This window comes from Anser brachyrhynchus (genome assembly GCF_964034855.1).
Source record: "Anser brachyrhynchus genome assembly, chromosome: 2".
Classification (NCBI taxonomy): Eukaryota; Metazoa; Chordata; class Aves; order Anseriformes; family Anatidae; genus Anser; species Anser brachyrhynchus.
In genome coordinates, this window is record NC_137695.1 from 9,181,470 (window position 1) to 9,209,322 (window position 27,853).

General features: G+C 37.7%; 1 protein-coding gene across 6 annotated transcripts in view; it reads left to right on the plus strand.

Moving 5' to 3' along the window:
* Nucleotides 1-27,853, plus strand: part of RBM33 (RNA binding motif protein 33) — a 99,270-nt gene that overhangs the window by 16,619 nt on the left and 54,798 nt on the right. For 4 of the 6 annotated variants that reach the window (XM_080581454.1, XM_080581456.1, XM_080581453.1 and 1 more), the window contains exons 4-10: nucleotides 116-192; nucleotides 2,277-2,577; nucleotides 3,692-3,799; nucleotides 10,137-10,308; nucleotides 17,213-17,421; nucleotides 19,288-19,594; nucleotides 24,806-24,864. In XM_080581454.1, the coding sequence (XP_080437580.1) occupies nucleotides 116-192; nucleotides 2,277-2,577; nucleotides 3,692-3,799; nucleotides 10,137-10,308; nucleotides 17,213-17,421; nucleotides 19,288-19,594; nucleotides 24,806-24,864 (1,233 nt within the window). The remainder of the gene's footprint in view (nucleotides 1-115; nucleotides 193-2,276; nucleotides 2,578-3,691; nucleotides 3,800-10,136; nucleotides 10,309-17,212; nucleotides 17,422-19,287; nucleotides 19,595-24,805; nucleotides 24,865-27,853) is intronic. The other 2 variants (XM_080581457.1, XM_080581455.1) reach the window with 1 other exon arrangement.

Sequence of the window (27,853 nt, forward strand, 5' to 3'; positions counted from 1 at the left end):
TTTTGTTGAAGATCCTCATTTAAAAAAACAAACAAAAAAAACTTCTGAACACTAAGTAGTTTCTATAGTTTGTATCCATATTTTATGCTCATGATTGACTTTTTCTGAAACCTAGAATCAGTCAGACTTGTCAGATGAGGAGTTGAACGACGATCTTCTGCAAAGTGACAATGAAGAGGAACAAGAATTTGGGTATCTTTTCTAAATCCAGTGTTTTGAATAACTATTACGCTATATGTATAACCTATAAGTTTTTGACGACTACTACTGATAATAACTCAGTTTAGTAGTTACTAGTTACATACGTTAAGTAGTTTTGCTTCTTATTCGATCAACTACTTTCTATGTGTATATATGTGTTCAGTGGCATTGTTAACGTGCCAGTAAAACAATGCTTATTTATTTGAATCTAATAAAATGAACATAACCCAAAACTATAAAAAATATCCAGAAAGCTTAAAGAAGAAACCATATCATTTCCTATGCTATTTAGAACTGTTTGCAAGTACTTACAGAGCTCTTGTTCTGTGCTTTTTCTATTGTTGTAGGCTTTCATCTCTTGTTTTTTTTGCTGCCATCCTGCTTTTAAAAATGTATCTTACCTCCTGAGACCTTGAGGAGGGGATCTCCGTGGTTTCTAAAGCATGAAATGTGGCTTAAATATTTGTGTACAGTACACAGCAGGAAATTTGTATGGGGTCTGTAGGGTTGAGCAGGGTTTCACTTCCATGGGAGTTTGGTGAGGAACCTGCCCTGTGAATACTCTGTGTTGATACGGATCCAGCACTTAATTATGGGTGCTACAAATCAAAACAAAAGTCCTGATAGTTTCACTTTTCAAGCTGGACTAAAAGGGATTACAAGATGCTTGTGATGGAGAAGTGATGTAGTATCACTGCTGCATTTAATGCTCTCTGTCTTTCCTGGCTGCTTTTCCTTGATGTCGTGCTGTGCAGGTGTATGTTCTGAAGGGGTATATTCATGTTGCTCCGAGATCTCTGTTCTATCCTTGGCCTGGATTAGGACGAGGGACATCTCCCTGTATTGGATTGATGAAGGCAGGGTGAAATACCTCACCATTGAGACCATCAATCTCTTTACTGGCTGCTGTTCTCTTCCCTGGAGGAGTGAGAGTTTGAGTGTTCCCTTCAACGTGGGGAGTCCCAGTTAGTCCTTGCTGTTTCTGCTCTGGATTTCCTCTTTGTGGGCCATGGGCAGCAGGGATAGCCGTATGACTGCACTAGTGCTGAGGAAGTACCAGGAGTGTGATAATATTACCCAGTAGAAGCAGATCTCTGCATTTTTAGCAGCTTTATTGCCAGGATATGAAAGCCTTGGTCCGCTCCTCTCCCTTTGTTTCCATTGAAACTCATCTGTATATTCCTCTGTAGTTGGGAGGATAATGATAATCCTGCATAATGTTTTGGTTATTGTATTACATCTTCTCCATCTGATAGATGCAAATTGCTCAAAGCTGCCTGGAACTTGTGCCCCCAGACTTATGAAAATAGTAAATAATAGGAATGTAATTTAAAAAACAACAAAAAACAATCTTTGTTTTCCTTGTACCCAGAACTCTCAAATCAATAAGAGCTTTTTCTCCCTGCTTTTATAACTAGTCTGCAGTTGGTGAGTCACTCTTTTATGTGTTGATGACAGTAGCTATTGTAAACAGTAAATTCTGAGTTTTGCTTTTTCTCCAGATAATAATCTTTGTTTTTCATTTCGATTGCTTTTTTCATTGTCTCTGCCAGTGCTGTTACTAATTTAAAGTCTTACGCATACATATATATTTGTAAATTTGACTATATATTTTACATAAAGTAGAACATGAAATCTGTCATAAAATGTAAGTTTGGATTCAAGGTAATGAAGAAGGAGCAATATTAATGCATTTAATAAAAAACTAATTCACCAGTTTATTTTGAGAGATTGGGAAAACAGATGCAATTGTAGTAATTTTGTGGATTTTTTTGTTAGTCTTGGAATTAAAATTAAATCCAGCCTGCTTTGGTTACTGAGCAGGACTTTTGCCAGTTTGACCTGTTAAACCATCTGGTTGGTTTGATTCCCCTGGTCAAATAGCCTGCAGTTCGTGATAAGCTGCAAGACAGTATGCGTTATGAAAGTATGGCATGGAGTCAAATAGTGTGTGAGGTATAATTTTGTCTACCAACTTAGAGAATGTGTGTCTGTTGGCTTTGTTTTGCTAAGTCTTTGTGAGTACACTTGACTGTTATATTTCAACCTTTGAATCTTTTTCCCTTATGCTGTAGTTCCCAAGGTGTCACAGTTAGCCTCGACGCTACATCTGGCTTACTTACATCCTACGAACTCTCTGAGACCATCAATGATGAATCAATAGAACATGAGTCTGAGTATGACCAAGGGGAAGATGAAATTGGTTACGACAAATCTGAAGCACCTGAAGAGTATGCTTCAGAGTATGCAGAGGAAGGACATTATGAAGGCAACGATCCTGAACTGACAGAAGACCAAATAGAATATGGGGAAGAGCCTGGAGAAGATGATGAAGTGCTAGACCTTGAAATCAATGAACCCCTAGATGAATTTCCGGTGAGTTTCTTTCTATTGTATCTTCAAAGATAACGTTGCTTCATGTGCATAGGGTTTCAGACTGATTTGAAATCTGTTTACCTCCCTAGGGAGTAGGGGAAATTAGACCTATTATCACTGTCTGCCAGTTTCTTTATCTAGGCTGTGACAAAGTTTGTGTTGACAGCTTGTTTGGCGGTAGGTAATGCTCCTTTGTCATGCTGGAAGGCAGTTGAGAATCATGACCTTGAGGATTGTATCCTTAAGGAAGAAAACAGCTTTGTGTGGTGGAGTTACACTGCCAATTGTTAGAAGTACTTAATGCAAAAGCTTTTATCCAGGCTTTAGACAAGATCTGATAAAGTCCTTCGAAGGTGAAAAGATTATTGACCTGCTAAAGACATCTTTAAGGTGCTAATATCCCAAAGTGATTGATGTCCTGCTTGTTCATCCTTTTTGTAAGTGAGAACTGTCTAAACCTGAATAAAGAGATTGGAGGTTAGTTGAGAAAATGTCACCTGCATAATTTGGAATAATTTAAACTGTATATTAGAGAACACATGGTGCCTTTAATTGCTAGTTAAATGATTCAATTTTAATTAAAACTGTATGTGATCAGTGAGATTCCTTAAAATCTCAGCAAACTTTTTCTCTACTTTATTGTTGAGAATTGTAGAGAGTTGCTCAGGATTGTGCAGAATGTAACTCAAATAATTAGAGAATCTTGTAAGCATATTTACATTTTTGATGAGCTGAAACCTGATATTAACATATATGTGCTATAGGTGCATATTTCTTTTAGAAAGAAATTACTGCAGTTTTTGGTTCTTGAATTTGTAATCAAAATGAAATACAGAAGTAGATGGGCTAAGCAGTAATAGACAGGATCTTTGTGATGCCATTGCTGGGATATAAAAATGTTTTGGTTATAATTTTGGTAATATTGAAATTGTCCAGTTAAAAGCCGTGGTAATGGTATATAATCTGTCACTTATAATTGAGAATTCTGATAGATACAATACCTCTCTTCCAGTTCTGGTAACAATAACAATGCATACAGACACCTTTTCTTGACAGGTTTGTGTTGCTGTAAAGTTTGCCTATGTCTTTTCATCTTCTTGCATTATTCCTTTAGGACGAAGATTACATGCAGTCATATAATGAGCAAGCAATGGAAGAACAAGAATATACAGCTGATGAGGAGCTGGAAGAACCCCAGACAATAACAAATGAATCAGAAGAGGTATGTGGTGAATTTAGTGGACAATCAAATTAATGATTTTTCAGAATTTGAATTTCTGGAATTGTGAATATTGGTGGGTAAGAGCTGATGCAGCTTTGCCAATGTTGGATTATCAGTGGCATTAGTGTTTATGTAGGATGAGTTGCGATAGCATCTGTATTGTCAGATATTAAAAAAAATGAAAAAAAAAAGTCTGCCCCTTGGGCTGAAAATCATAAGGGAGAGTTCGAAGTGACAATGTTTCATCTTGGCTTCAGCACTAGAAACTTCAGGGATGCTTTTCGGTAGGAGAATGATAGTAACACTATGTCATATTTAGGTTGTCTGTTAAAATCTCAGGTAGTTACGGTGCATTGTTTTCCAGACAGATAATTCACTGCTGTTGAGAGTGTATAGCTCTCAGGTAGCCCATTTTGAGGAGTGTGAACATGAAATGTTCTGTATGTCAGAACGGCAAAGTTCCGTTGTCAGAAACGCAAAGACCAGATTGTTGTTTTGAAAGAAGTTGTATTGGGACAGAATTTTTTATGAAGTTTATTTTAATTCTTCGTTTGGGAAAGAAAATAAGTTCCATCATTTGTGAGAAGAAAGCTTATGCCAAAAGCTGTCAAGTATATGTTCACTCGTTATAGCCTGAAACAGTGGTATCATACCTGTTCATAATTTGCAGCAAGCTTTTGGTGTGGATTGCAAAGGGATTTTTTTTCCTTTCCCCACCAGGAATCCGTTTTCATATTACTTTTATCCAGTTCTTAATTAAATAGGATTGAGTGTAATACCTGCTGAGAAGTGTAGTCAGAGTGTGTTCCCTCTTTGGAGCCTGAGCTCATCAGAAAATTAATTCCTCAAAGACAAAGCAGCATTATTCTGTAAGGTTCTAACAAATGGGTGTGCTGTGATATTCTTCAGTTGCATCAAAATGGTAATAAACCAGCATTCTTTGGTAGAGGAACAGAGACACATTGAAAGGAACCCACCTATGTTGTTCACTCTTTTTCTGTGCAGTCGTAACAGTCTATACCAAATATACCTTAAACATAGTTTATTTCCTAAAAATTAAATCTACTCTTCCAAAAACCTTTACAGCATTTAGAGATCTATTTTTTTGTCCATTCACTGGATAAATGGTTTCCTCCTGGTGTTTTATAAGCAGTCTGATGCACTTGTCCTGTCTGCAGCCACAGGCTGAGAGCATGGTACATTATGTAAAATTAAGTACATAGCTGTTCTTCACTGTCAAACTGACTGCTCTAAAAAAACACGGCTTCGTTTTTAGACAATAAACTAGTCAGTTCTGTAATAAATGTTGTCTAAATTTGTCTAATTCAGAGTTAAATTCCTTTCATTTGAAAGGCACCATTAATGCGTTTTTAATTGACTTTGTTAATAGAACTTTTAGAGAACTTGTTTGTCATATAATGTCAGTGTGCTGGCTTCATCTTTATTCTGTTGATCTCCATTCTGACTTCATTCTTACACCTTGCAGATTTCCACAGTTTTATTTCCAAAACAGTACTATCTTTTAATTCCTGTATTATTCCAGATGTATCGTATTTACCCTTGTTTTTAGGCTATCAGTTGGAATCTTCCGATGAGGATACCACAAAGAGAACCTTTGCAAAGTATGCGCTCTCGTATGTGACACTTAGGGCTCCAACGCCAATTTTTTTTATTTGAATGTTACATAACAGGCACTCTTCATTAAATCTCGTAACATTCACATCTTGTAAACAAGGGTAATCGTTGGCATTCTCCTGTAGAAAATACAGGGCAAGAACAAAGCTGTAGTAGATGAGGTTACAAATAGCATTGTTACTTTTTTGACTGAGATTTGGCATCTGAATAATGGGGAGAGAGCTGATAGAGAAAAGTGTTCTGCAGCGTTGTATTTTAAGCAGTTTCCACATTACAGAAATAGACAATTCCATTATACTTCATGAAGAATTTTTTTTAAGTCAGAAAAGCTGGCTGGCCATAGGATTGGAACTTGTTGGGGGAAACTGATGAAGCAGGAAAGGGAGAGAGACCTGTTAGGGGCACTCAGGTGGGAGGTGGGAGGAAGGGGCAGGAAAAATTTATCCTTGTTTAGATCAGTTTCAGGGCATAGTTTTTCACTTGATATTTCATTTGAAAAGGTGCTTAGAACTTGGATTTTGAATTAATAAGAGTCTTCGTGGAGCTTCCTTGAAAACCCTAGCAGTGCTTCAGAAGATGTTTTTGCCTTTATAAGGTACAAAGGAAATCTCAACACCAAGATGTTTCAGCAGCAAATAGATTTGGTAAAACTGTCAGTTACATGAGTTATCATGTCCTAAATACTTCTTAGAAGAATATCACTAATGATTTCTATGAAATATTCATAAAAATGTGACCTCCTAAAATCAAATTCATATTTTCTTTGTCATTTTAGTATTGGAACTAATCTCCTGTGAAGTCTATGATGGTGGTTTCTCATTGTATAAATTTAAACCATGTCTTGGCTTGTGCTGATAAGAAATGACGAGGACTTTGATCATGAAGAAACGCTGCACACTTGTTTTCTTTTTATAAAATGTAGACCAAAAAAAGCCAATGTCTGTGTTTGTCATAAGATTGTCCCATCTGTGTTTAACCAAAACTCTTGCATTTTGGTTCTTTTGTTGAAGTTTGAAGATAAAATCTTTCAGTCTGGAAGTAAATGATGAAAAAGTGCAAATCAGAACAGTCAAATTTTGAAGGTTCAGAAAAATATTTAGAAACTCTTTGGTTTGTTTGTTATTCCCATTTTGCATCTGTGAAATGGACTTTTCCTTGGAATAGATGTAACATCATCTTATCTGCTCTGTTTATCTCTCAATCCCTTAGGATTGAACAACTGCTGCTGCCTTAGTGTTAGCAAACAACCGGGGGCTACCATAGGCCAGTGATGTCAAAAAAGTTTTTGTTTCTGATTTGTAATGTTCCATGTGGAAGGGATCTGGTTTAACCTTATGACACTCAGCCTGGTTTATGCATCTTAGCACTCTGGCAAAAACTTGCCAATCCCATGCTTAGGATCCTGTGCTAAGATGAGCGAGCATTTATCACACTGATTAGCGTTTTCTCCTGCTTTCCTTGGGCTTTCGACGTCTGTTATCAGTCCTGCAGCTGCATGGTAAACTGGGCAGGAGCACTCGTTCTTGCTCTGTAGCAGATCGTAACCCAGCATGGGGAGTTCTGGTGAATGACTGGGATTTATGGCATAATTATCTAATGAGTGTGGCAGAAAACTTTGACCTTGTGATAGGGGAAAGGTCACTGTTTTTTCCTCATAATGAAAAATCAGTAAAGCTCTTTGATAGCTTAGTACAAGGTGTCATAATGGGAAATGTTAAGCTCCCTTTGAGGAGAGCTGCTAAGAAGCCTTGGCTGACTAGTCCAGTCAAGTGACCTCAAGTGGCTGTTCAAGGACTGTTGATGTACATGCAGAGATATTCATGATTAGCTAGTATTAAATAGAATCCTTCAAGTGCTATTAATTCTGTGCCTGTGCTTGTGTCCTTTCCTGAATGAATTTCTTCTGAAATTCTATATGTCTATATTACTGTAATATTGGGAAAATAACTCCTATTATGCTGAATGATAGAAAAGATGATCAAAAGAAGTCTTGCATGCTACAACTATTGTACAAATCGCAGGGGAAGGGGTGTATGCTCCTACCCAGCTCAGATAACCTTTCCTGTAGCTATATGTAGAGAACATATGGTTGGCTGTCAGGCATGTTTGTGTCTCCATCGCAGCTAATATAAATCCCTCAATAATACGTATAATCAGACTTGGACATGGGTCAGTTAGCGTTCTCAGCGTTGCCTTTCCTTGGTGCTTGTTTTTTCATTAGCTCCTTTGATTTTTTGTCTTTGATATTTAATGCCTGCGTGGCTGTTGTTTGGTAATAGGTGGTGAATAATGTGAGGTACACCCGAAAGACTACAGAATTAGTATAAATGGCTAAGAAGAATAAAGTTATACTGGTGCAGGAAAGTTGAATAAATATTTTCTTAATGTTGCACAGGAAAGAAGTTATCTTGTACTCTGTTACAACTTGCATTTTTTTCAGAATGTTTTTTTTTCCCTCCAGAATAAATAAATAGTGAAAGGCAGCAGTTTCCACAGGTATTCTCTGTAGCATTTCATTAGACCACGTCAAGATTTCTCAGGACAGTGCAGACCACGTTAATCATTCTGTAGTCTGAGCTACACATAGAGCCTTGCACGAGTAAGTTTTGCACTCATAGAGGAAATTATGTAACTGAGACCTGGCTTTGAGAAATGAAAAGTGTAATCCCAGCACAGCCTTAAAGAGGCACGAAGGTAGAAAATGGATGTGTCTGGGGTTTATGTTCTAAAGTAAAAGCAGGAGGCTCAGAGCAGCGAGAGCTTGTTTCACAAAACAGCTGCTTCGATTCAGACTCCCAAATTGAGATCCTGGAGGGAGAGACCTTAAAGACGAGCATTGGAACAGTGAAATTACAGGTTTTATGATAGTTTAAAACAGATTTGATGGAGGTTTTGCTACTCCTTTCCCTTCTGGGAGTCCCTCTTTTGAAAGTAAAATTCTAACTCTCTCTCTCCCCCTCTTTAATTATTGTTTAATAAAAACAAACAACGTTAACATCTCTTCCCTTTCTAACATGACTCCTTTGTTCCACAAGTTTCAACTGCCTTTCCTCTGAGGTGCTTTGATTTTCCATGGATATGTTAATCAGACCAGTTGTTCTCAATTTGGGTTTGCTTTTGAGGCTTGCATTTCTTTCAGTCTTGAAGGATTTTCTTTGCCTGCGATCCTATCTGTTGTTTTTAACTGTGCTATTTGATGATAGTGTGTTTATAAAATATCTCTTAACAGATATAAGGCTTAAAGCTTTGTGTAAACGTAGACTGTTACGTTAGCTATATCTTTAAACATTTTTAGTCAGGAAGTACAATGCTTGAATATGTGCTTAGAATGGATAAAATACAATCTGAGATAAAGAGATGGCAGGTTGAAAACAAGGTGGGATCAGTAGCCCATTGAAGACTGGTAACTGAGCATACAGATCGTGTCTTCACCTGGTGGAAGCTGCTGAAGCTTTGAGCTTGAGTTCTTAGTGTGCCGCCTTTTACAGTTGAGACTGTCTTGCCAGATCCTGTCTCTTCTTGTATCTTGTTTCCTGTGTTTTTGTGAGGAAATTTGCAGTCTCTTCTACTATTCTGCTATTTATTCTCTTTCTTGGTGTTTGACTTAATATCTGTCTACATGACTGACACGCTTTGCCTTTTTCATATAAATTACTGCACTGATCTGGTTAATTAGAAGATTAAACCATTTCTCGCGTGTTACATTTCACTCACTTTTTAACTGTCCTCAAGCAGCATAGAAGTTGTGATCTGTTTAGCAGCTTTACAAAGAATTAGATTGCATGTGCTGGCTCTAAGAAATGAGCAAGTAGGCTTCTACAAAAAAAAAAAAAAGCCAAATCTACAGTAACCAAATATTTTATGGAAAATCATACTGTATTAGAACATTTCTAATTTTCAATTCTGGAAATCAAATATAACTTGTGTAACGTTCGGAGCATTAATTTTATCTTGCCAGCACAGGGCAATGACATTTATTTATATATTTTAATTTGAAGGTGAGGAATCCATTTTCATTTGGGAATTTTCATCTGAATAAATGTTCTCCGTTACAGAGAGAATTGGAAAGTAAATGAGGACAAGGGAATAGCATTCCAATATACAAGTTTACTATATTCAAATTTTATGCAATCCTTTTCTCCGTTCTCTTCATCATTTGCTGAATTAAAACTCAGAAATAGTCAAGGAGTGGAAAAAGTAAAGACAAGTACAATTATGTGTACCTGGAGGAATAAAATTGAGAAATGTGAGGTTATCTATATTTTTCTACAACATGCTACTTGCAGTTGTTAGCAAATTTAAAAAAAAAAAAAAAAAGATTTAGTGTTTGGATTCCGTGAATCTGGTTGTGTCCCAGGCTTGCATCTTAGTCAATTCAGTGATGGAATGTCACTCTGTGTGCAAAAACAGCTACTAATCAGGTGACGGTTCTAATTGGAGATTCCACCTGCCCTAGAGCATTGTATCAAAGTAAGTTTTCTTGGTAGATGTTACACAGATGCAGAACATATAATAAATTGTGTGTGTATATATATATATTTAAATTGCTAAAGCTTTAATATTCATTGAATTTCTATAATATATAATACCAGTAAAATTTGTACAAAGGGACTTTTAAAAAAAATGCATTGTCTTCTGAATCTCACTGATCACAAGAAAGTAGATTTTTCAGTTTGCATATCCTCTGTATTTTGTGATTCAGGCAGCTATTGAATCTCTGGAACTTCAAGATGAGACAAAAGAGGAATCTGATGAAGAGGAGGATGATGATGAAGAATCTGGACGATTACGTTTCAAAACTGAACGGAAAGAAGGAACGATAATTAGGCTCTCAGATGTGACAAGAGAAAGGAGAAACATTCCAGAAACTCTAGGTGAGATTCTGTGGCAATGGACTATATTGAAGAGCTATAATATAAAATAAACTAAAAGAGGCTTTCTAGAACTTTTAGGAATGAGTTTGGCAAAAGATAGAACAGCCTTTTTCTAACTTATACTGGCATAAATGCAAATTATCCAAAGTCATTTGTAGTGTCTGTCTCCTTGGTGGTAATGTTTAAGCTTACAATATTTTGAAAACTAGCACAATGCTTGTTCCCTGACACTTTTGTGGTGTCTTTAAAACCTTTCATGTTTTCAAGCAGCGGCCATCTGATCTTTGTTTCACTGCTTATTGTGGTGCAGTGCAATTTAAGGAATTCCTTTAGACTTTATTGCCTGGAAGATTTACACTTTATAACACAGATCTTGTTACTTCTGTTCTGCTGTCAAATACCTGTATTTTTTGCAATGTTTCCCCTTAGGAATGTGAGTGTGTTACGAACCTATCGTGTTCCCCCTGTTGGTTTGGCCTAGAGAAGTTCTAACTTGCTGATTTGCAAATGTACTTACAGTGTTAGAAAAATATAGAACCCCCATCTTCTCTTTTCAGGTTTTCTAAGGTGGAACTATGGGAGTGTCTCCTACTGACTTGATTCTATTAGGCAGCATCTAAAAGAGTAGTTTTTCTTCATAGGGGAGTGGTGTAACATAAGCTCCATGTGGCTAATGAATTTGACACTTATTTCCAGAAGAAGCAGTAGATATGCAACTGTCTTACAACTGCCAATTTAGTTTGTAAATAGAATGATACTGGTTTGTTTTTTGAGAGCTCAAGACTTTCCGAGAGTTCAAGACTGGCTGTGTGTCTTGGGTACTTGAGTATTTGATCCTTGAGTTTTAAAAACTCTGACATGTTCTGTCCTACTGGGGATACCCATACTGCCCTTCATGATGTGCTTACAGTGGTGGTAATGCTCAAAAAAAAAAAAAAAAAGTTAAAATGGTGATAGTGAGATGGGTAGAAGTTAACTTTTGCTTTTAGAGGGGTATGCTATTCTCATAGTTTCGGTGTTGAACCAAAGTATCAATTTAAAAGGTCAGATCTTTTGAAGAGAATCAAGGTATGCAAGAGAGAGAGTTGAACTGGTAATGAAGGCAAATTGTCACTTCGTTTTGGCTAATTGCCAGATATCACTGGGAGAAGATATCTTTTGATGGTATTTATAAGTTTTGCCTGGCTGTAGGCATGAATTCCTCATGCAGGATTGCTGTAAGATGGGTCCCACACAGCCCAAACTTGGTAGCTGGGTGCTTCTGCTTTCTTTCCAGGTGAGACAGTGTCTTTGGGGCAACAGGGCATTTTGAAATTTCATTTCTGGAGCACCTATTTAGATTGCTAGGACCTGTCCTGATTAAATTTTCCTTTTCCCTTAAAAGTCTTGCCTTAAAATGGGAGTCAGTTCTAAGGATTTTTCTCTGAGCTGCTTCTCCTCCTCCTTCTATAATATGCTTTTCCATTTTGGGCTTTTACTGTGCATGTGAAAAATAAGAAGCCTTACCTCTAGAATAAAGGTGTTGTAGCTATGAGGACTTATTCACGAGCAACAAGGAGCCAGCTGCAAAGGCTGAACCGGCCTTTCACAGTAGTATTCCTGTTGTGCTCTGAGAGACATCAGCGCGTGACTTTGAATCAAGGTCTTTTTAATCTGTTGTTTGTATTTATTGTATAGTTTTTGCAGTTTCAGGCAAAGTGTGTATCGTAGGCCTTTATTTAACTTTTTTTTATAAGCAGGTGTTGATATTGACTAAAATAAGCCTGAAGGGAACCATCTAGAAGGGTTCAGACACAAAAGTAATATATAGGGGCAAGGGATATTTTAGCTGAGGTGTATTCAAAATGTGTTTTCAACCATAAAACCGTACAGGCCGTATCCCATTTATACAAAAGGTGCTGGTAGTCTTACAAAACAGGATCATCTCAAGGTAAGAATACACTGGAATAGCCAAATCTCAGCATGTAATTAGAAGGTAAATGACAGTTCCATGCATTTTTATATATCTATGGGTTTACTCAGTAGTGTAACGTAAAAACAAGACTAGCCAAGGAGAAGAAACTCTATAGTAGAGCTCAGCTGTTAAAAGAACAGTGATCAGAACAAGACTGACTTCTGTGGGTGATCAGGGATGTTGCTCTGATGTAAAAGGTGATGCAAATGTACGTGAATCTGTAAACAGCTTTTTTTAACTGGTCCTTGCAAAAATATAATCTCGCTGTTGTGAAAAGATTTCTATTTAGTCTAGTTTTTTGTTATTTTGTTGATAAGAGACCAAATGCCTGGTGGAAAGTTAAACAGCAAAAATGCCTTGCCTATAAATATCAGCTTTTGAGATTATAGAACAGGTTTTTAGACACTACTGGTTTAAAAATGAAACTTCATTGGAGAGCTACATCTCCTTACTTTAAAATCTGAACATAGTTGAGAAAACACTTATAGAGAAATTAACATTTCAGTTGAAGTTACAAACGTAATTTCCATCCTGTCACATTTTGGTGACCTTTTGTGACAGCTTGTCTCTATTGGAGGAGTGCATTCTTACTTGCTGATTAAAGATGTCATTTGAAACCATTTTATTACCAGGGATAGTGAAATTAATCTTGACACTTAGAGACACTAGAAAAATAATTGCTGATTCACTGCATTAAATATGTGCATGTGAGAGAACTGTACAGTCAAGATTAGAGCAAGTGTGTGCTAGTAAAACCATGCAAAAATACAGTGTATTCGCATAAATGTAGCTGAGATTTTTCCTAAATATTTTGTTATCCAAGATACAGGAGTGCTATAAAAAGTTTAAAGGAGAGGTTTTGGTGGACAACTGTTAAATTGATTTTTCTAGAGGTGCTGAGTTTATCATTTTTGACGAGAATCAAATAACTTACAGTGGATGTGATTGAATTGTTGTCGAGTTGGTGTTGTAATTATGCTGTGGATCTACTCATAAAGAAATATGAAGAAAAAGAAGAGACTTTGGCATTGCCAAACTGAATTGTTCTCTCTATAGCTAATTAAAAACAAAAAAGCAAACAAACCCCTACACTTATGCAGACTCCCTTGCAGGCTGATAACAATGGTTTATATATGTGGAATTACTTCCTGTTATGTTCTGCTTCGTTTTTGTTTGCTGATACCTACTGGCTGAGATTTCAGGCAAGACTAGGAAATTAAGATGAGTGGTTTCACTGTCACTCTGTTGCACTGTGTGCAGAAGAACAAGGTGTAATCACATTACAAGTCTGCATGATGGGGAGAAAAATAAATAAAATGGGAGAAGAGTCCCTCTCTCTCTGAATCCCTCTTGATTCAGATGGTACATGTGCATGTATATATAAATACGTGTATTTTTTTTATGGCTGTTGTGGAATGGGATTTGTGCTATAAATCTGTACATTACCCAGAACAACGGGGGTTCTGGGGTTCTGAAGCCTGGGCATCTGAATTGAGAGCTGTCCAAGGCAGGTGTAGCAGCAGAGACCTTTGTTCAGGGCTGGTGCAGGCAAGAGCTGGTGGCTGGGGGGGGGACAGGGCTGTGTCCAGCCTGGCCCAGCATGTGTTGATGACGATGCACACAAGCTCACAACCAGGGAGAAGCAGTGGCCTTTTCACAGGAATCCCTGGGTGTGCTTTAGAAGAGACTGGGGAGGGAACGATGATCTTCTCTTCGTCTGCGTCTGACTTCCTTTCGGGGCAAACGTCTGATGTTTTTCAAGGAAGACATTTCCCTGCTCCCCTCCCCGCAAAATCTTCTTCCATGCTATTTTTTCTCTTAGGTCTTTGCATGTGTGGCACAGTGCTCTGCAATGGGATAAACTGCCCACCTCACAGTTGAGCGGTCTGTGCTTTGCTGCATGGTGATAGATAGCAATGTGAAGAGCTTGGGGTGTTCATGGGGAATGAGTTTAGTTTTCACTTTTGTAGCCTGTCTCTGAGGCTCTAAACCTGCAGTTGTGTGTGAACAAAATTCTTTACAGGTACGCTGTTTTCTTCAGCAGCACATTGTGGAAGATGTATTCTTGATGTGTTAATGTAATTTTATATTCCTTTGTCTCCCAGTCAAGTGGTTATAATGTACTTCTGTGGTCAGAGGTGTGGTGTGTATGTAATGGTGCTTACTGTAATGAATTCGTGGGGGTTATGTTTTGGGTTGGATGTTTTTTTCCAGGTTCAGAGTTTCATCTGTCAGAGTGAAACTGTGTGCAAAACTGAAACTGTGTGCAAAACTGGATACAGTGCCTCTGATTTAAAGACACTGCCTTTAAAAGTTTTTGAGAACTTTTGTGTAAAGTGAGAAGGGAAATAATTTATTAGTCTTCATCTTGAAGAGAGTGAAATGTACATACATGTTTAAGGTCATCAAGACTGACTTTGACCAGGATGCTTTCATCCCTTCCCAGAGCATAATCACCATAGCTCTCTGAAGTCATTTTGTTAGGGGAAACCCATCCTTCCTTCTAACATTGTTTCTACGCAGTGTCCTCCAGTGCCTGCTAAAGAGGTTGAGAGACTCAGACATGGTCTTGTAGGAAGCCTAGCTGCCTTCCTGGGTTTTTGCTTTCCTCACGTGTGACTTTTAAGCTGTTTAACAGGAAACAGTGTTTTGAATGAATATCCGTGATAGGTACTTGCTGCAATGACTGAGCATTGCTTTCCAAACTAACTTGCTGAGTTCAGGGTTGTAGAGCGGAAAATAGCAGGAAAAAAATGTCCTGCTTGTCCTGTTTTTGACGAAATAAGAGAGAACTTTCCAACTGGCAGCATGCCCAGGGTGGCTCTGCAGGATTTGGATCCCCTCTGGTTCAAGGAAGGGGAGCTGTTGCTTTGCAGTGTAGTGGCATTATTTCTGACTAAGTATGTGGTAGTCAGCGAGTGTTCTTTCCTGCAGACCAACTAAAAGCCAGTGTCAGCCCTTTCACACTTGTAAACCTGTGAAGTTGCTTCAGGCATGGACAGAAAGGAGGTTTGGAATGAGAGCTGTTTTTTCCATTAAACCAGCTTTTTCCATCCTTGACAGCAGAGGATGGATAGGGTGACTGTTTTAGGCACATCTAATGCTTTAGATTGCATTGGATGAGAGGATGGTTGTCTTAATTTTCCTTGCTAATACACAGTGTGCACATTTAATACCATACAAAGACTTTAGGAGTGTGATTCACTGCCCCTTGTCTAAGCATGCTAAGAGATTTTGCTGATCAGCTGGGGCTCTGCTGATCTCCTGAGGTGGTACTAGGGCAGAAGTAGCATCTTGTAAGAACATCTGATGCAGTTGTAACTTGAGCTTTTATGTCACTTAATTCCAGTGTCAGAGAGGGGAAATGAAAGGAGGCAGACAAACCACCAACATGCAGAAATGGAATAGCAAACTATAGGACAGATTCTGGGATTTTAGGCAGTCTGTCGTGTTTGCTGTGTTCTTGGACTGTCAGCAAGTTCTAAGCTTTTCTTCTAAGAACCGAGAAGCACCAGTTTTCTGCAGGTGTTGAATACCTTTGAAAATTGGGACATGCAAATTGACAGCCTTTGCAGCTCCATTGTGCTGGTAGTACCTGCAGGTAGCCAGGTAAGGACAACTGCGGCAGCAGGACTATGCTGTTCTTACCCTTCCGTGCCCTTTTGTCAATCCTCAACTTCAAAAACTGACTGAGATTGCTTATAAAGATGTTTAAGGTGGTGATTCAGTAGCTTTGGCTATTGCACTGGCAAGAAATGTTAATAGTTCTCTAGGTCCTTAATGATATATTCCTGATGGAGGATATGTAGCTGTGCAGAGGTTTTATTATAGTGTCTTATAGCTGCTTTAAGAGCGCTGTGAAATGAGAAATATTTCTATTCTGATCTTGAGATACTGCAGCTTTTACTTGTAGTATTAGCAAGTAACCAATTTCTCCTGAAAAATTGGTCTCTATACCCGGGTTCCTTTAAGAGCAGACTTCATTTTAATAGAAAAATGGAATTCTTGCACTATTTGTTATTCATATGAATTCAAAATATGTTTTTATAGGTCAGGAATGTGTTTCTTGTAGACTAGTTTAATTTTTCACTGTTAAGTGCAAAAGTCAGTTTCAGAGGTAAGGAGAGATGTGACTGGCACATGGCAAAATGCTCAGCTGCAAGTCTGGATTCAACGTTATTCCCCTTAAATAACCAAAACCTGGTGAGTGGCACTGCTGCTAGTGTCACAGTGTGCTTGCTGAATTCTGTTTTGGATTTTCTTTCCAAATAACTTGATTACCCGGGTCTGTAACTGCATAGTTTTCTCTTAATTTTATCAGCATTGTCCCAGATTTCCAACAAACTTGGCAGTTTTTGTTGAGTGCCATCTGTTCTCTGGTGTCTGCCTGTCGGGTGGATTGGGTGGGTGTTAGCAGTGGTTATGTATTTGGCTTGAGCTGAGCACACAATTTAAAGTGTGCTCCAAGTGGCATTATCACTTGTGAAGCACAGTTGGTTCTTCAGCCATGTACAAGAAATAAAATAAGCAGTTACATACTGCAAAAAAACACCTCATCGACCAGAAATGGAATACGCCCATGTGCAAAACATTCTGGTGGGTAAAATCTGTTCTTATGGAAGACTCAACATATCCTTGATAGTAGAGTTTGCTTGGGCATTCATTTTGCTGCCTGACATTTCTGTGGCTAAGTGAGAGGAAAAACAAACCTTTTTGTTCATGTTTGTTTCATTCACCTGCCAGTTTTTGCCTGTGCACCAGACACAAGTATCTGTGTGTTTTTTGCTGCTGAAGGTGTTTTTAATGAAATGTTAACATGCCACCTAAAGGAGATCAAAGTGCCTGCAAATTTTGTCAAGTTGTGGGGATGCTTCTGTAGTTTTAGTGTTTTACATGGTATTTTGTGTGTTTTCAGCTTGAAGCTAAAATATTTTTCTCTTTTTTTAACAGAACTTTCTGCAGAAGCCAAAGCAGCATTACTTGAATTTGAAGAAAGGGAAAGGCAGCTTAAACAAGGACGGTATGGCTCAAGGAGAGGAGGGCGAAGAGGAGGCTCAGTCATGTGCCATGGAATGGGAGAACAAAGGAGAGACAATAACGATAGGGGAAGAATGAAGGATCATAGGCCTGCACTGCTGCCAAACCAGCCATCGACAATGGTACCTTTTAACCCTTAGTATTCTTTGAATGTACTTGCAAGGAATTATGATGAAAGGCATTCTAAATTGTGAATCTTTATGAAGGTGGAATATAGGTATTCCTACACACACATTTTACTCTTTCGGGGCGCTGTTAGGCAAGGTGGGCTTTGCATGAGGTGGTGATCATAAAAGTATGGGATTAGTCCTGCTACCAGCCTCAACCTGAGGAATCTCAAGGCCTCCAAATGAAAAGCAGATTTTGACTCATGCGCATATAATTGGGCTTTCTACTGCCTTGCATATGCGTGGAGGAGTAAGATAATTCTTTTGAGAAGTCCTCTACATGCAACATGGGAACATGTTCAGTCCCACATTACTAAATTAGTTAAAAAAAAAAAAATCTGTGAAATAATTCTTGAGTTTTTTGAAATAATTCTTGAGTTTTTTGAAACTGTTTTTTTTTTGCTGACACTTCTTTAATTTTTAAAAAATCTGTTTATTCCTACCATACTACTGTGGAGGCAAATAGAAATGAAGGAAAGTAATCACCACCAGATAAATCAGTTTCGTAGGCTTTCAGATGAAATTTAACTTTGTTACAAAGCACAGGCAGAAAAAAATAGTATGACAGAATAGAAGACTTTACTTTTTCCATCCCAAAACACAGTAGGTTTAAGATCCAGAGGTATCCCAGATTCACTTTTTTTAACTGTTTTACAGTGTACTGGAAGCTGAGATTGTAGAACAAAGCTTGTGAATGCCTTTGCAGGACAAGGTCATCCGTATTAAACAAAGGGGACTTTATCCAACAGCAGTAACTCTAGGTGCTGATCGCTAGCAGGAGTTGGTGGCTGGCTCAGTGATTGAGAGCCCTGCAGTGGAATGTTTTAAAACAGTGAAGGTGGAATTGTTTTTTCTATATTGCTGCAGTCTTTGCTACTTATTTTAATCTTAAATGTTGTAAACATTTCTGTGCTCATCATAATATCTTGTGCATGCTTTGTAGCTGCTTTGCTTGATGTATGTGGCTGCTGGGGAAAAAAACCAAACAGATGTCACATCTTTGTTACTAAAAGGTTGTGTGCTTGGGACTCTTCGTGCGCTACGATTTGAAAGTTACTGGCCTAGGGCTGACCCATAGTATCAGTGAGTTTAGAAGTAGAAAAATGAATGTCTGAAGAAAAACTTGATTTATTTTATTATAAAAGATTTTGGCTACTTGTGTTTGAGAGTGCTGAACAGAGACTTTCTTTTTGTTATGAAAAATACCTTTCAAGGTGTCTGTAAAGCAGTTTAATGTTTTTTTCTTTCAAGCAGTATGGATAGATGGGCAGCACTGATATCTTAATATAGCTTAACTTGTACTTTGACTTTTCTTCCTACTGTTAGGTCAGTCTTCTCTCTAAGGCAGAGAGGAAGAGAGAGGCGCTCCTATACATGAGGCGAAAGTTAGGGGATTTGCTTTGATATTGGGCCTCATATTTCAGTGCATCGTATTGCAGCCGATGGCAGTTTCAGCGGCATATGCAGAACCCTAACCTATGAGATTAGGAAGTTTCACTGTTAAAAATACATGAACAAATGAATGTGTTCTGGTAACGTTCTCTGTGTGCATCCTAGGCATTACTGATGCTCAGTTGCAAATTTTGTCTTTTTCTTGCCCTTTGCCACCCTCTTCACATTAATGTCCCTGATTGATTGTTCCTTTGCTTTCCTGTGCTGATGGATCTTAACAGTTCCACTTGATTTGATGTTATAGGAAAGGTGTTTTTTTCCATTCATACTTGGCCTTAGTTCTCCAAAGGTGTCTTAATTTTGTTCTGGTTTATGTCAGGTTATATGAACTTTAAAGCCTATTGACTTTATTCTTTTGTCTGACTTTAGACTCATTCACAGAGGTTAATTCCAACACACCAGCAACCTGTTAGGAGTCTGTTCCAGCACCAGCAGCAGCAACAACAGCAGCAGCAGCAACAGCAGCAACAACAACAGCAGCAGCAGCAGCAACAGTTACAATCTCTGCTTCCTTTACAGCATCAGCATCATTCTTCTCCTCCTCCAGGGCTACATATGCCCCCTCAGATAGAAACACCTAGAATAATGATGACTCCACCACCAGTGACACCTCAGCAACCGAAGAACATACACATAAACCCACATTTCAAGGGGACGGTAGTGACACCTGTACAAGGTGAGCTTTCTGAGCTTCCCAGTCATTAGCATATGAGGCATCTTGCTCTTTGCCAGGGAAGCAACAGTTTACTTGTTTATCTCTTGATGGAAATGTGCTTCGGGCTGATATTTTTTTTTCCTTAAATATTTTGCCTGAAGTAAGATGTGAAAAAGAAACTCATACAAAAAAAAAGACAGTGATACACTTCTGTTGTTGGATTGTGGCCGGCTGAAGTAGTAAAGTCTTTTCCACTTTTTTATCATGTTTACTGTTTGAAAGCCTTCAAAGAGCAATAAAACTGGAACAAGAATGTTTTTAAAAGTAGCGAATATTGGTTTTTAATAGTAGGTTTAGAATCAATACTGCAGTTTAGAATTTCCCACATCATTCTAGGTTCAGCCAAGCAGTCACAGAATGACCGCCCACCTATTTCAGTGAGAATACACAAAGGCAGTCCTTGAACTGTAAATGCCGTGTGAAAGGTACAAGCTGCAGTCCTCACTTGACAAGATACATGCTTTCAGTTCTCCTTTCAGTTCCACATGTATGATTATTTGATTCAAAGCCTGCAAGTACATGCTCTTTCTGTAACTCAATACCAAGCACCCTTTGGGCTACAGTTCTTAGAGCAGCTCTCAGCAAACAGAGCTGTTAATATTACTCCTTATTTGGGAAGTGTTTAATCCCCAAGAGGGTAAAGAAAAAGCACCTATATATCTCTGACTCGTGATTCAGTTGGAACTAGACAAAGCAAAACAAACGTATATGTATTCACCATTACGTTTTCTGTATTTTTTCCCTCCTTTGAATCAGCAAAACTCCAAGCCAGTGTTATCTTTGCTTCATTTATTTGCCCACTGAAAGGTAGGAATTTGGCAGGGTAGGATATTGCCAGTTGATAGAAATCTGTTAGGCTTCTCACAGATGGATTCACAGTAGCTGCTTTTTAGAGATTATTTCACTCTTTCCTGTCTAATAAAATCAGTGCTTCCCATCAAATTATGCATCAGGACAGATTATCTGGAAGCAGTCCAAAAGATTCTTTAGTCTTGGATGTATGCCTTCTGTGCATTTGACTAACATTTCGAAAGCAACAGTTCTTGGTTTATGAAAAGCAAAAATAGCTTTTTTAGACTATTCTAGATGCTCCTCCTCTGTCCCTGTGAAACAGTTAATACGTCTGCATCTATGTGAGCAGATTTCCTCCTCATGTTAGTAATGGCTACTGGGATTTTTGGTTTTGCCTGATGTCAGAAGTACGACAGTGTATCTTCTTTCTTTTGTATGAGTTGCTTTTTCACGTAATTAAGGTGCTTCAGGCTTGTCTCAGCCTTACCACAGTGTCCGTGGTACCTTTGGCATTCTAGGGACCTTGCTTTATCTTGAGCGTAGTCTTTTCTTCCTCTCTTGTTGCTCCTAATTTTAACCAAGTTGCATACCTGCATGTTAGGAGATCTTCAGTACTGGATTTGTAGTCTGTTGTGTGGCTTTTTTCTTCTTTTTAAAACTTGCTGACTTTTTGTGCACATACTTTACTTGACTGGTAGCCGTCCTCTCAGAAGGAGCAGCCCCAGAGTGATCTGTTTTTCAATGGTAGAAGACCTGTATGGCAGTGAGAAAGATCTTTGCCCTGTTAATGGCAATGGGTTCATATGAAATAACTTAGTGCCATCTGTTTTATTGAAAGGATTCTCTGCAAGACTACTGAATATTTCTGCTGCTAGGTGTGCAGCATACTGTTAAGTGCAATTGTTAAAATTGTAGTGATTTAAATCGAGCTTCTTAATAAGTGAGCAGTCAGTCTTGTGCACTGGCTGTTAGAAGTGGCCATCTCAGCATACAGCAGTAGACTTATGATAAATGAAAGTATACATTTACACACCTAAGGAAAATATGTAGGGCATCAGGTATATTCTTCAGGGAAGATGAGCGTAATTTTAAAATTATCGTAGTCAGATGAATCTTTAAGCATTTTCAGTGTAGGCATGCAAATGGTAGACAGAAATTCCAGTGTAGGGATGACCGTTCTAAACTTCCTTTTAAAAAATCTTGCTCAGTTCAGTGCCTCTGCTTGGGGTTCCAGCAGGGAGAGCCTGGTAGCTGACAACACTACTATGTTTGTCACGCAGCAGCAATTATTTAAGGGTAGCAGGAACTATGAAAGAGATGAGAGTAATTTCATGTTCTTGATGATGTCCTGCCCCTTCTCAACTGAATCTATTTCCAGATACGAGGCTTTTTTACATATCAGAGAATAGAGTCAGACACAAAGTTTATTTTGATTCTGTTTAAAATGCGATGCCTGGAAGTCAGAATGCCATGTCTGGAAGTGCATGATACACACACGTAGACTCCCGTATTTTTAATGGTGTGCTATCATGTTTTCATGTAGACTGACATTTTTTTACCTCTGTAATTTTGTGGAAGGAATAAGCCCACATACTTTCAATTGTCTGCACCAAGGGCATTTGTTCTAACTTGCAAATCATAGAAATATTCATTCTCAACATCCTTTTGGCCTGAGTTCATCTTGAAATGCATTCAGTATATCAGTATTTTCTAAAATAGACTAAAACATGTAAATTGTCATGAAATTTTCATTTGAATACAACAGCATATATAAGGTCTTCTGTAGCCAGCTACTTCAGCCTGAAAGTGAGTTGAAGCACTCTTGAAGAATCCTTTCATTGGCTTATTTCTTTGCCATTGAGACAAATCTCCTTGTATCTAGGTTAAAAAAAAAATAAAAAAAAATCCAGCAGTTGCTTCTGTCAAGTCAGTTTTTTCAAACAAATTTCTAATATTTTTTTAGTCTTCGAAGCTTCATAAATGATTAAGAAGGACTCAGTCTGTCAGAAACCTTAATGGTTATATGAGTGTCTGTTCACACCTGCTGCGGATAGTGTTCAGTTAGTGTTCAGTTGTGCCTTTTGTGGCATTTGAATCCCATGTCTTTCTGTTGATTACCTGTCATAATTTTCTCTTTTCTGTGTGTCCCATTTTGTAAATTAGTTTTGAGTTGTAAGAGGAGATTTTTTGGCTGAATGCATGTCCAAATTTGAGTCGGATCAATTTACAAATACTGGAGGACTATAAAGTACAAGTAGACACACTATGAACTACTAGTTCAGCCTGTGATTTAGGTATTCAATGTCTTTTCCCCTTGATGTTTACACCACAAATAACTATTTCAAGGGTACTGTGGTGCTGCCAAAATTGACAGGAGCTACTGATGAGCAGTTTGTGGCAGCTCGGTGGATTAGTGTGCCATTTACCTTTTTAAAAACTAGTGTCCTGGGAAAAATTATAATTCTTCTAAATCATTAATATGGGAATTGCTGCTTCATCTTTTCAGGTATAGCCTTGAAATTTACAGCTAAAAGCAAATTAATCCTCTTAAAATAGCATCTAACAACATGTTGTGTTTGAAACGTACCTTTCAAATCTGTGGAAGATTTCATGTTGAGGAAATGAATGCTTATTTGAGAATTCTTTGCTGCTTCAGCAGGTGTCCAAGGACTGACTGAAAGGATGCTGAGTTTGAACTATCTTTCATGAGTATTAAATTAATTTGTTTAAAAATATATATAACTCTGTATATGTTCCTGCCAGAGGCAGGATACTGAAATAGACACGAGTGTGCTGTACAGATGAAGTTTCTCTGCATTTCCCACCTTATGTGATTTTTCTCAGACTTGCCTCTCTGACCTGAGCTATTTTAGTCCTTGGTCTGTCAAGAGCATGCTGTCAATTTTTTTTTTAAGTGGTCATGGCTGTGCAATACTGACAGATGTTTTTTAGAAACCACGATGAGACTGACTCATTTTCTCATGTAACCTGATCATAAGCTTGCACACAGTCCTTCAGAGCTGAAAGATTGGTGCACGTAGTTTACCCTTTCAGCCCATGAAGCAGTAAACTGCAGGTAATTAACAGTGGATGGAAGGCAGACGTGGACATGAACTAAAAATAGTTGCTAATGCATTAGCTCTTGTGCCTGTATTACTGAAGAAAAAGGAATTTTTTGAGGCATGTTAGAAAACTGTGCTGTGAAATGGAGCTAGTTTAAGGGAGAAGGGTGCATTTCTTAACACCTTTCCTGCTCTCAAGTGTCACACAGTTGTCTACAAAGTTGATGTTTAACCCTGTGTGGGAAACATTTTCCCTATCATTTTCAAATGCTAAGCACAAATTGAAGGAAAATAGCCTTACTTACAAGTTTTTGGTAAATGAGCAAACGCATTTGGTGCTGTTTAATTGAAATGCTTTATTTAACTTCTCTAGACCTTTTGTCTAATATTGACATATTTGTACTTTTAACCATTTAGACAATCCAAGGAGGAGGAGGAAAAAAAAAAAGGAAAAATGGGAAATCTGTTATTAGACTTTGTGCTGGGGATTCACATAAAGATTGAGTTCCTGAGGTGATCCGGCTGTAATTACTTTATGCATTTTGCCATCATTTTAAGTGGATGTTTTGGGACATTGAATTTCAAGAAAACAGATAGAAAAAAGTTATGTGAAGAAGTCGTCCGTGTTAGTCCCCGAACTCCTAATTTTGGAGAAGTTATTTTTCAGGAAGAGGGTCGTATTTTATTTATTTTTTTGGTGACTCTATGAAATATGAGTCTGAGATCAGCAGTTGTGATTACACAAACTATGACTACGGTTGCATATGCCATATTAAGAAAAAAGCCACATTAAGAAGTTCTTGCTTGCTCTTAATTGCTGCTACCTGCCTCATTTTACCCTTCCATGAACAGTGATTTATGCCAGCTAGCTTTTCTGATGCCAGTGTTTGCTATGGGAAGTGGGTGGTGAGACTGGGAGATAAGTAGGAAACGAGGGGCGCTAAGTTGAGAAGGTGAGTTAATTACGTGTCCTTCTGTTTGAAACATGAGATTATTGTTAAGAGTCCGTGTCAGCTTTGTCTGAGACATACCTTTGGCTGAATACATATTCTGTTTTTTTTTCCTTCATGAAGCAAGAAGCAATCTCATTCTGGAGAATGCAGAATCAAATTATGTAAATGAACGAGGAGAATCCTAATTGCCCTGTTGCATGTTGCGGGGGAGGGAATGGTTGCTTAAAGTTAATTGTAGGAGCTGTGACATGCGAGGGTAAATGTAGCAGATTTTAATCATGGCTTCTTATTGCAACCACTTTTGGAAATAACAGCAACAACTGTTAGGTAAAACAAATGGTGTTAAAAGGTGCTTCTTGTTTCAGTGCCCTTGCTGCCAGTTCCAGCCCAGCCAAGACCTGCCGTAGGACCCCAGAGATTTCCTGTGAGTAGCAGCTGTTTCTTCTTCTTTGATATGGATAAGCATACATTTGCAAGGAAATATTAATACAGCAAATAAAGGCTGTTCTAGTGAAATATAATTTTAAGAATTTGTAAATATTGACAGTACACTCTGCAGTTGAAAATGTTTGTTAAAAGCTTAAGGTCAATGGATTTTTGAGAGTAGAATTAATTCTGTTTAACTGTAAAATTGTTGAACCAATCTCTCCAGTGGGAGAGGCGTGAATGCATCTTGTCTTAAGGAATATGGGCTCCATTTTATTACTTGGGTCTTTCTGCATAAATAGAATCCTTACTTTATTTGATATAATAAAGGCTATTTGGAAAAAAATCCCTAAGCTTAAAAAGTAGCATATATTTTATTGTAAAAATCGGCAAAATTGTATTTTTATCATTACTTCAGGCATTTAAATGCCTTCATATTTTTGTATCAAGAAATGAGAATGGCATTGTATGACCTTGTTTTTTGTATGTTTCTAACTTGCAAAACAAACAGGGCATCGAACTGTTTCACAAGAATTATTTTACTTGTTTTTTTAATTCTAATAATGTAGAGAAGCACCTTTCTAGATAATTTTTCAATATTTCACAATTCCGTTGTCCTGAATTTTTAATTCAGATGGTTTGCAAATAATCAAAATAAGCAAAAAATACATATATTTGTGCAATATTGCCTGAAGTATTTTCAGGTAACAACTTGTGTATTATTTCCCAAATAGATAAACCACAAAAATTATCCTCTGTTAATGCTTACAGTGTTGAAGGGGGAAAGTAGGTTTTTGTGAACATCTGTGTGGTATCACGCAGTAAATTATTTGCATAGAGGTAAGATGTGTTTGGAAAAAGCAGAGTTTGGAAACCTGCTGTGACTTTTGATTGCCATGTGCATACCTGGCTGATTTTGATGCAGAATATTTGTTCAAGATATCTAGCTAAGCAGTTGATGTCCGTGTTTGGTACAGTAGCTGAGTTCTTAAATTGCCGCATTTCTTCTATGAAGTATAAAAAGGTTAAACAATATAACTGCAGTTTCATCAACTGAATTTATGTAATTTTTGCCAACATGTAAACAGGAGATATTTTCTTGTTTAAAATTATTGTGGGTTTAAGGGCAAGAGCTCTCTTCAACAGCCTTTAGTATTAAGTAGAAATCTTATTAACATTTTAAAAGTAACTATTTAAAAAGCACAAGTATCTCATGTATGGTTTCCTTTGACATGAACTTGCTTGTGCCAATAAACACAATTTGGGATTGAAAAGACATAGAAGGACAAGGAATATCTGTAAAGGCATTGTAATTGACATCTTTGAAGTGTGTTTACATCAGCGTAGAAAAATTGGAAATTATTTTTTTAAATTGACTGTGAAATTAGATTTTAATTCTGTTCACTTTTGTTTTTACAAGTCAAGAAGTACTGCAAACCTAGCTAATCCTGTATGCAACAGTTTTTTAAATGGAATAAAATGGATTGAACATTTTTGTTAGGACTGCTCCTTTTGCCTGAAGGAAAACACTGAGTGCTTGCTGCCTTTTTATGTAAGCAATGCACTAGCAGAGAGTCATCTTTTTTTTTTTTCATTAAGAGAAGGAAGGCCGTCTTAACTAAGAGGATGCAGTACTGTGATTTGGCTGCCCTGAGTGTTTTTTTCCTCTTCAGCTAGTTACCTGCTCTATGACCCTGAGAAAGGTGCTTAATCTTTCCCTGACTCAATAATTTGTAAAATGGGTATAATATGGTCTTCCCTTATGAAGCACTTTATAAATTTTGCATAGGTTATCAGATATATTAGGATTAGGAATTAAGTGTCACTGTGTACATATCGCGTGTTTGTTTTATTAAATGTAGTATGTTAGCTCTTGAGCTGAAGACAAATTTACTTTCTGACTTGAACGTTTTATCTTGCGGAGCTACCTTTTCTTGCTTTGTTACATGTCAAATGCCTCTGTGCTGTTAGAATTCACTTGTTTATGTATAAATGTTGACTTATAGCAGTATAGCAATGGTTGGACAACTTTGCTGACAAGCCATTTGAAAAAGGTCAAAGAAGTATTCCCGACCATGGTACATTCTTCCTTTTTCTCATTATAAAAGGAATCTGTGGATATGTGAAAACTTGACTTCTGTTTTTAGGATCACCTGATCTTAGCATAGGAGTCAATCAGTCTTCTGTTTGCTTCGTTTCTTAAAAACTCCGGGGTTAAAAATACTTTTAGGTTGCTTTCCCCTGTGACTTTGAACTGGATGGCTTATTTTGCTTGAATGTGGCAGAGGTGCACAAACATTAAAGGTAATGACGTTCTCATGAGGGAGAGACCTACATGTGGCTAGTGACCTAGCTAAAAGAAAAACTGCCTCTGAGTTACTGTCTCATCTAGCAGAGACTTCTCAACACAGAGAGCCCCTGTGTGTTACAATTGTGAGAAGAGCTTCAATCAGAGCTAATCAATTGCAAGTCATAAATCCATTGGAAACCAGGTGTTATTAATTTAGGGCTAATGAAGTGACTTGTAACCATGTAATGGTTAATTCTTACAACCTTTTGCAGAAGGATGTAATTGAAGAGTTGAACAAAGTTGTAATGAGCATGTTAGCATATTGGTTTCAGTTCTAAATTATAAGAAATAATGTAGTATTAAATCAGGGTAATGTTGATCAGGATCCAGTCTGCTTGGATTTGGGACTGATTAAATTCAGTTAACAGCCCTGGATGTAAATGTTAATGTTTCAGGGTAGTTATTTCTTATTTCTGAATTATTTCTTACTTAAAGCTTAACCCCTTAAGTGTTTAGAGAAGAAGTACTAGAAAGGATCTAGCAGAATTTATCCATTTGTATTCCCTATTTGAAGTTATTTGAACATTTAGAGGAATTTTGAAGCAAGAAAGGAAGTTGTCTATTTCTTACTCTGTAGTCATTTGAGGTGACTTAGTGGGAATAATATTTGAGAGGTGTGGTCAGCTAATTAGGACTG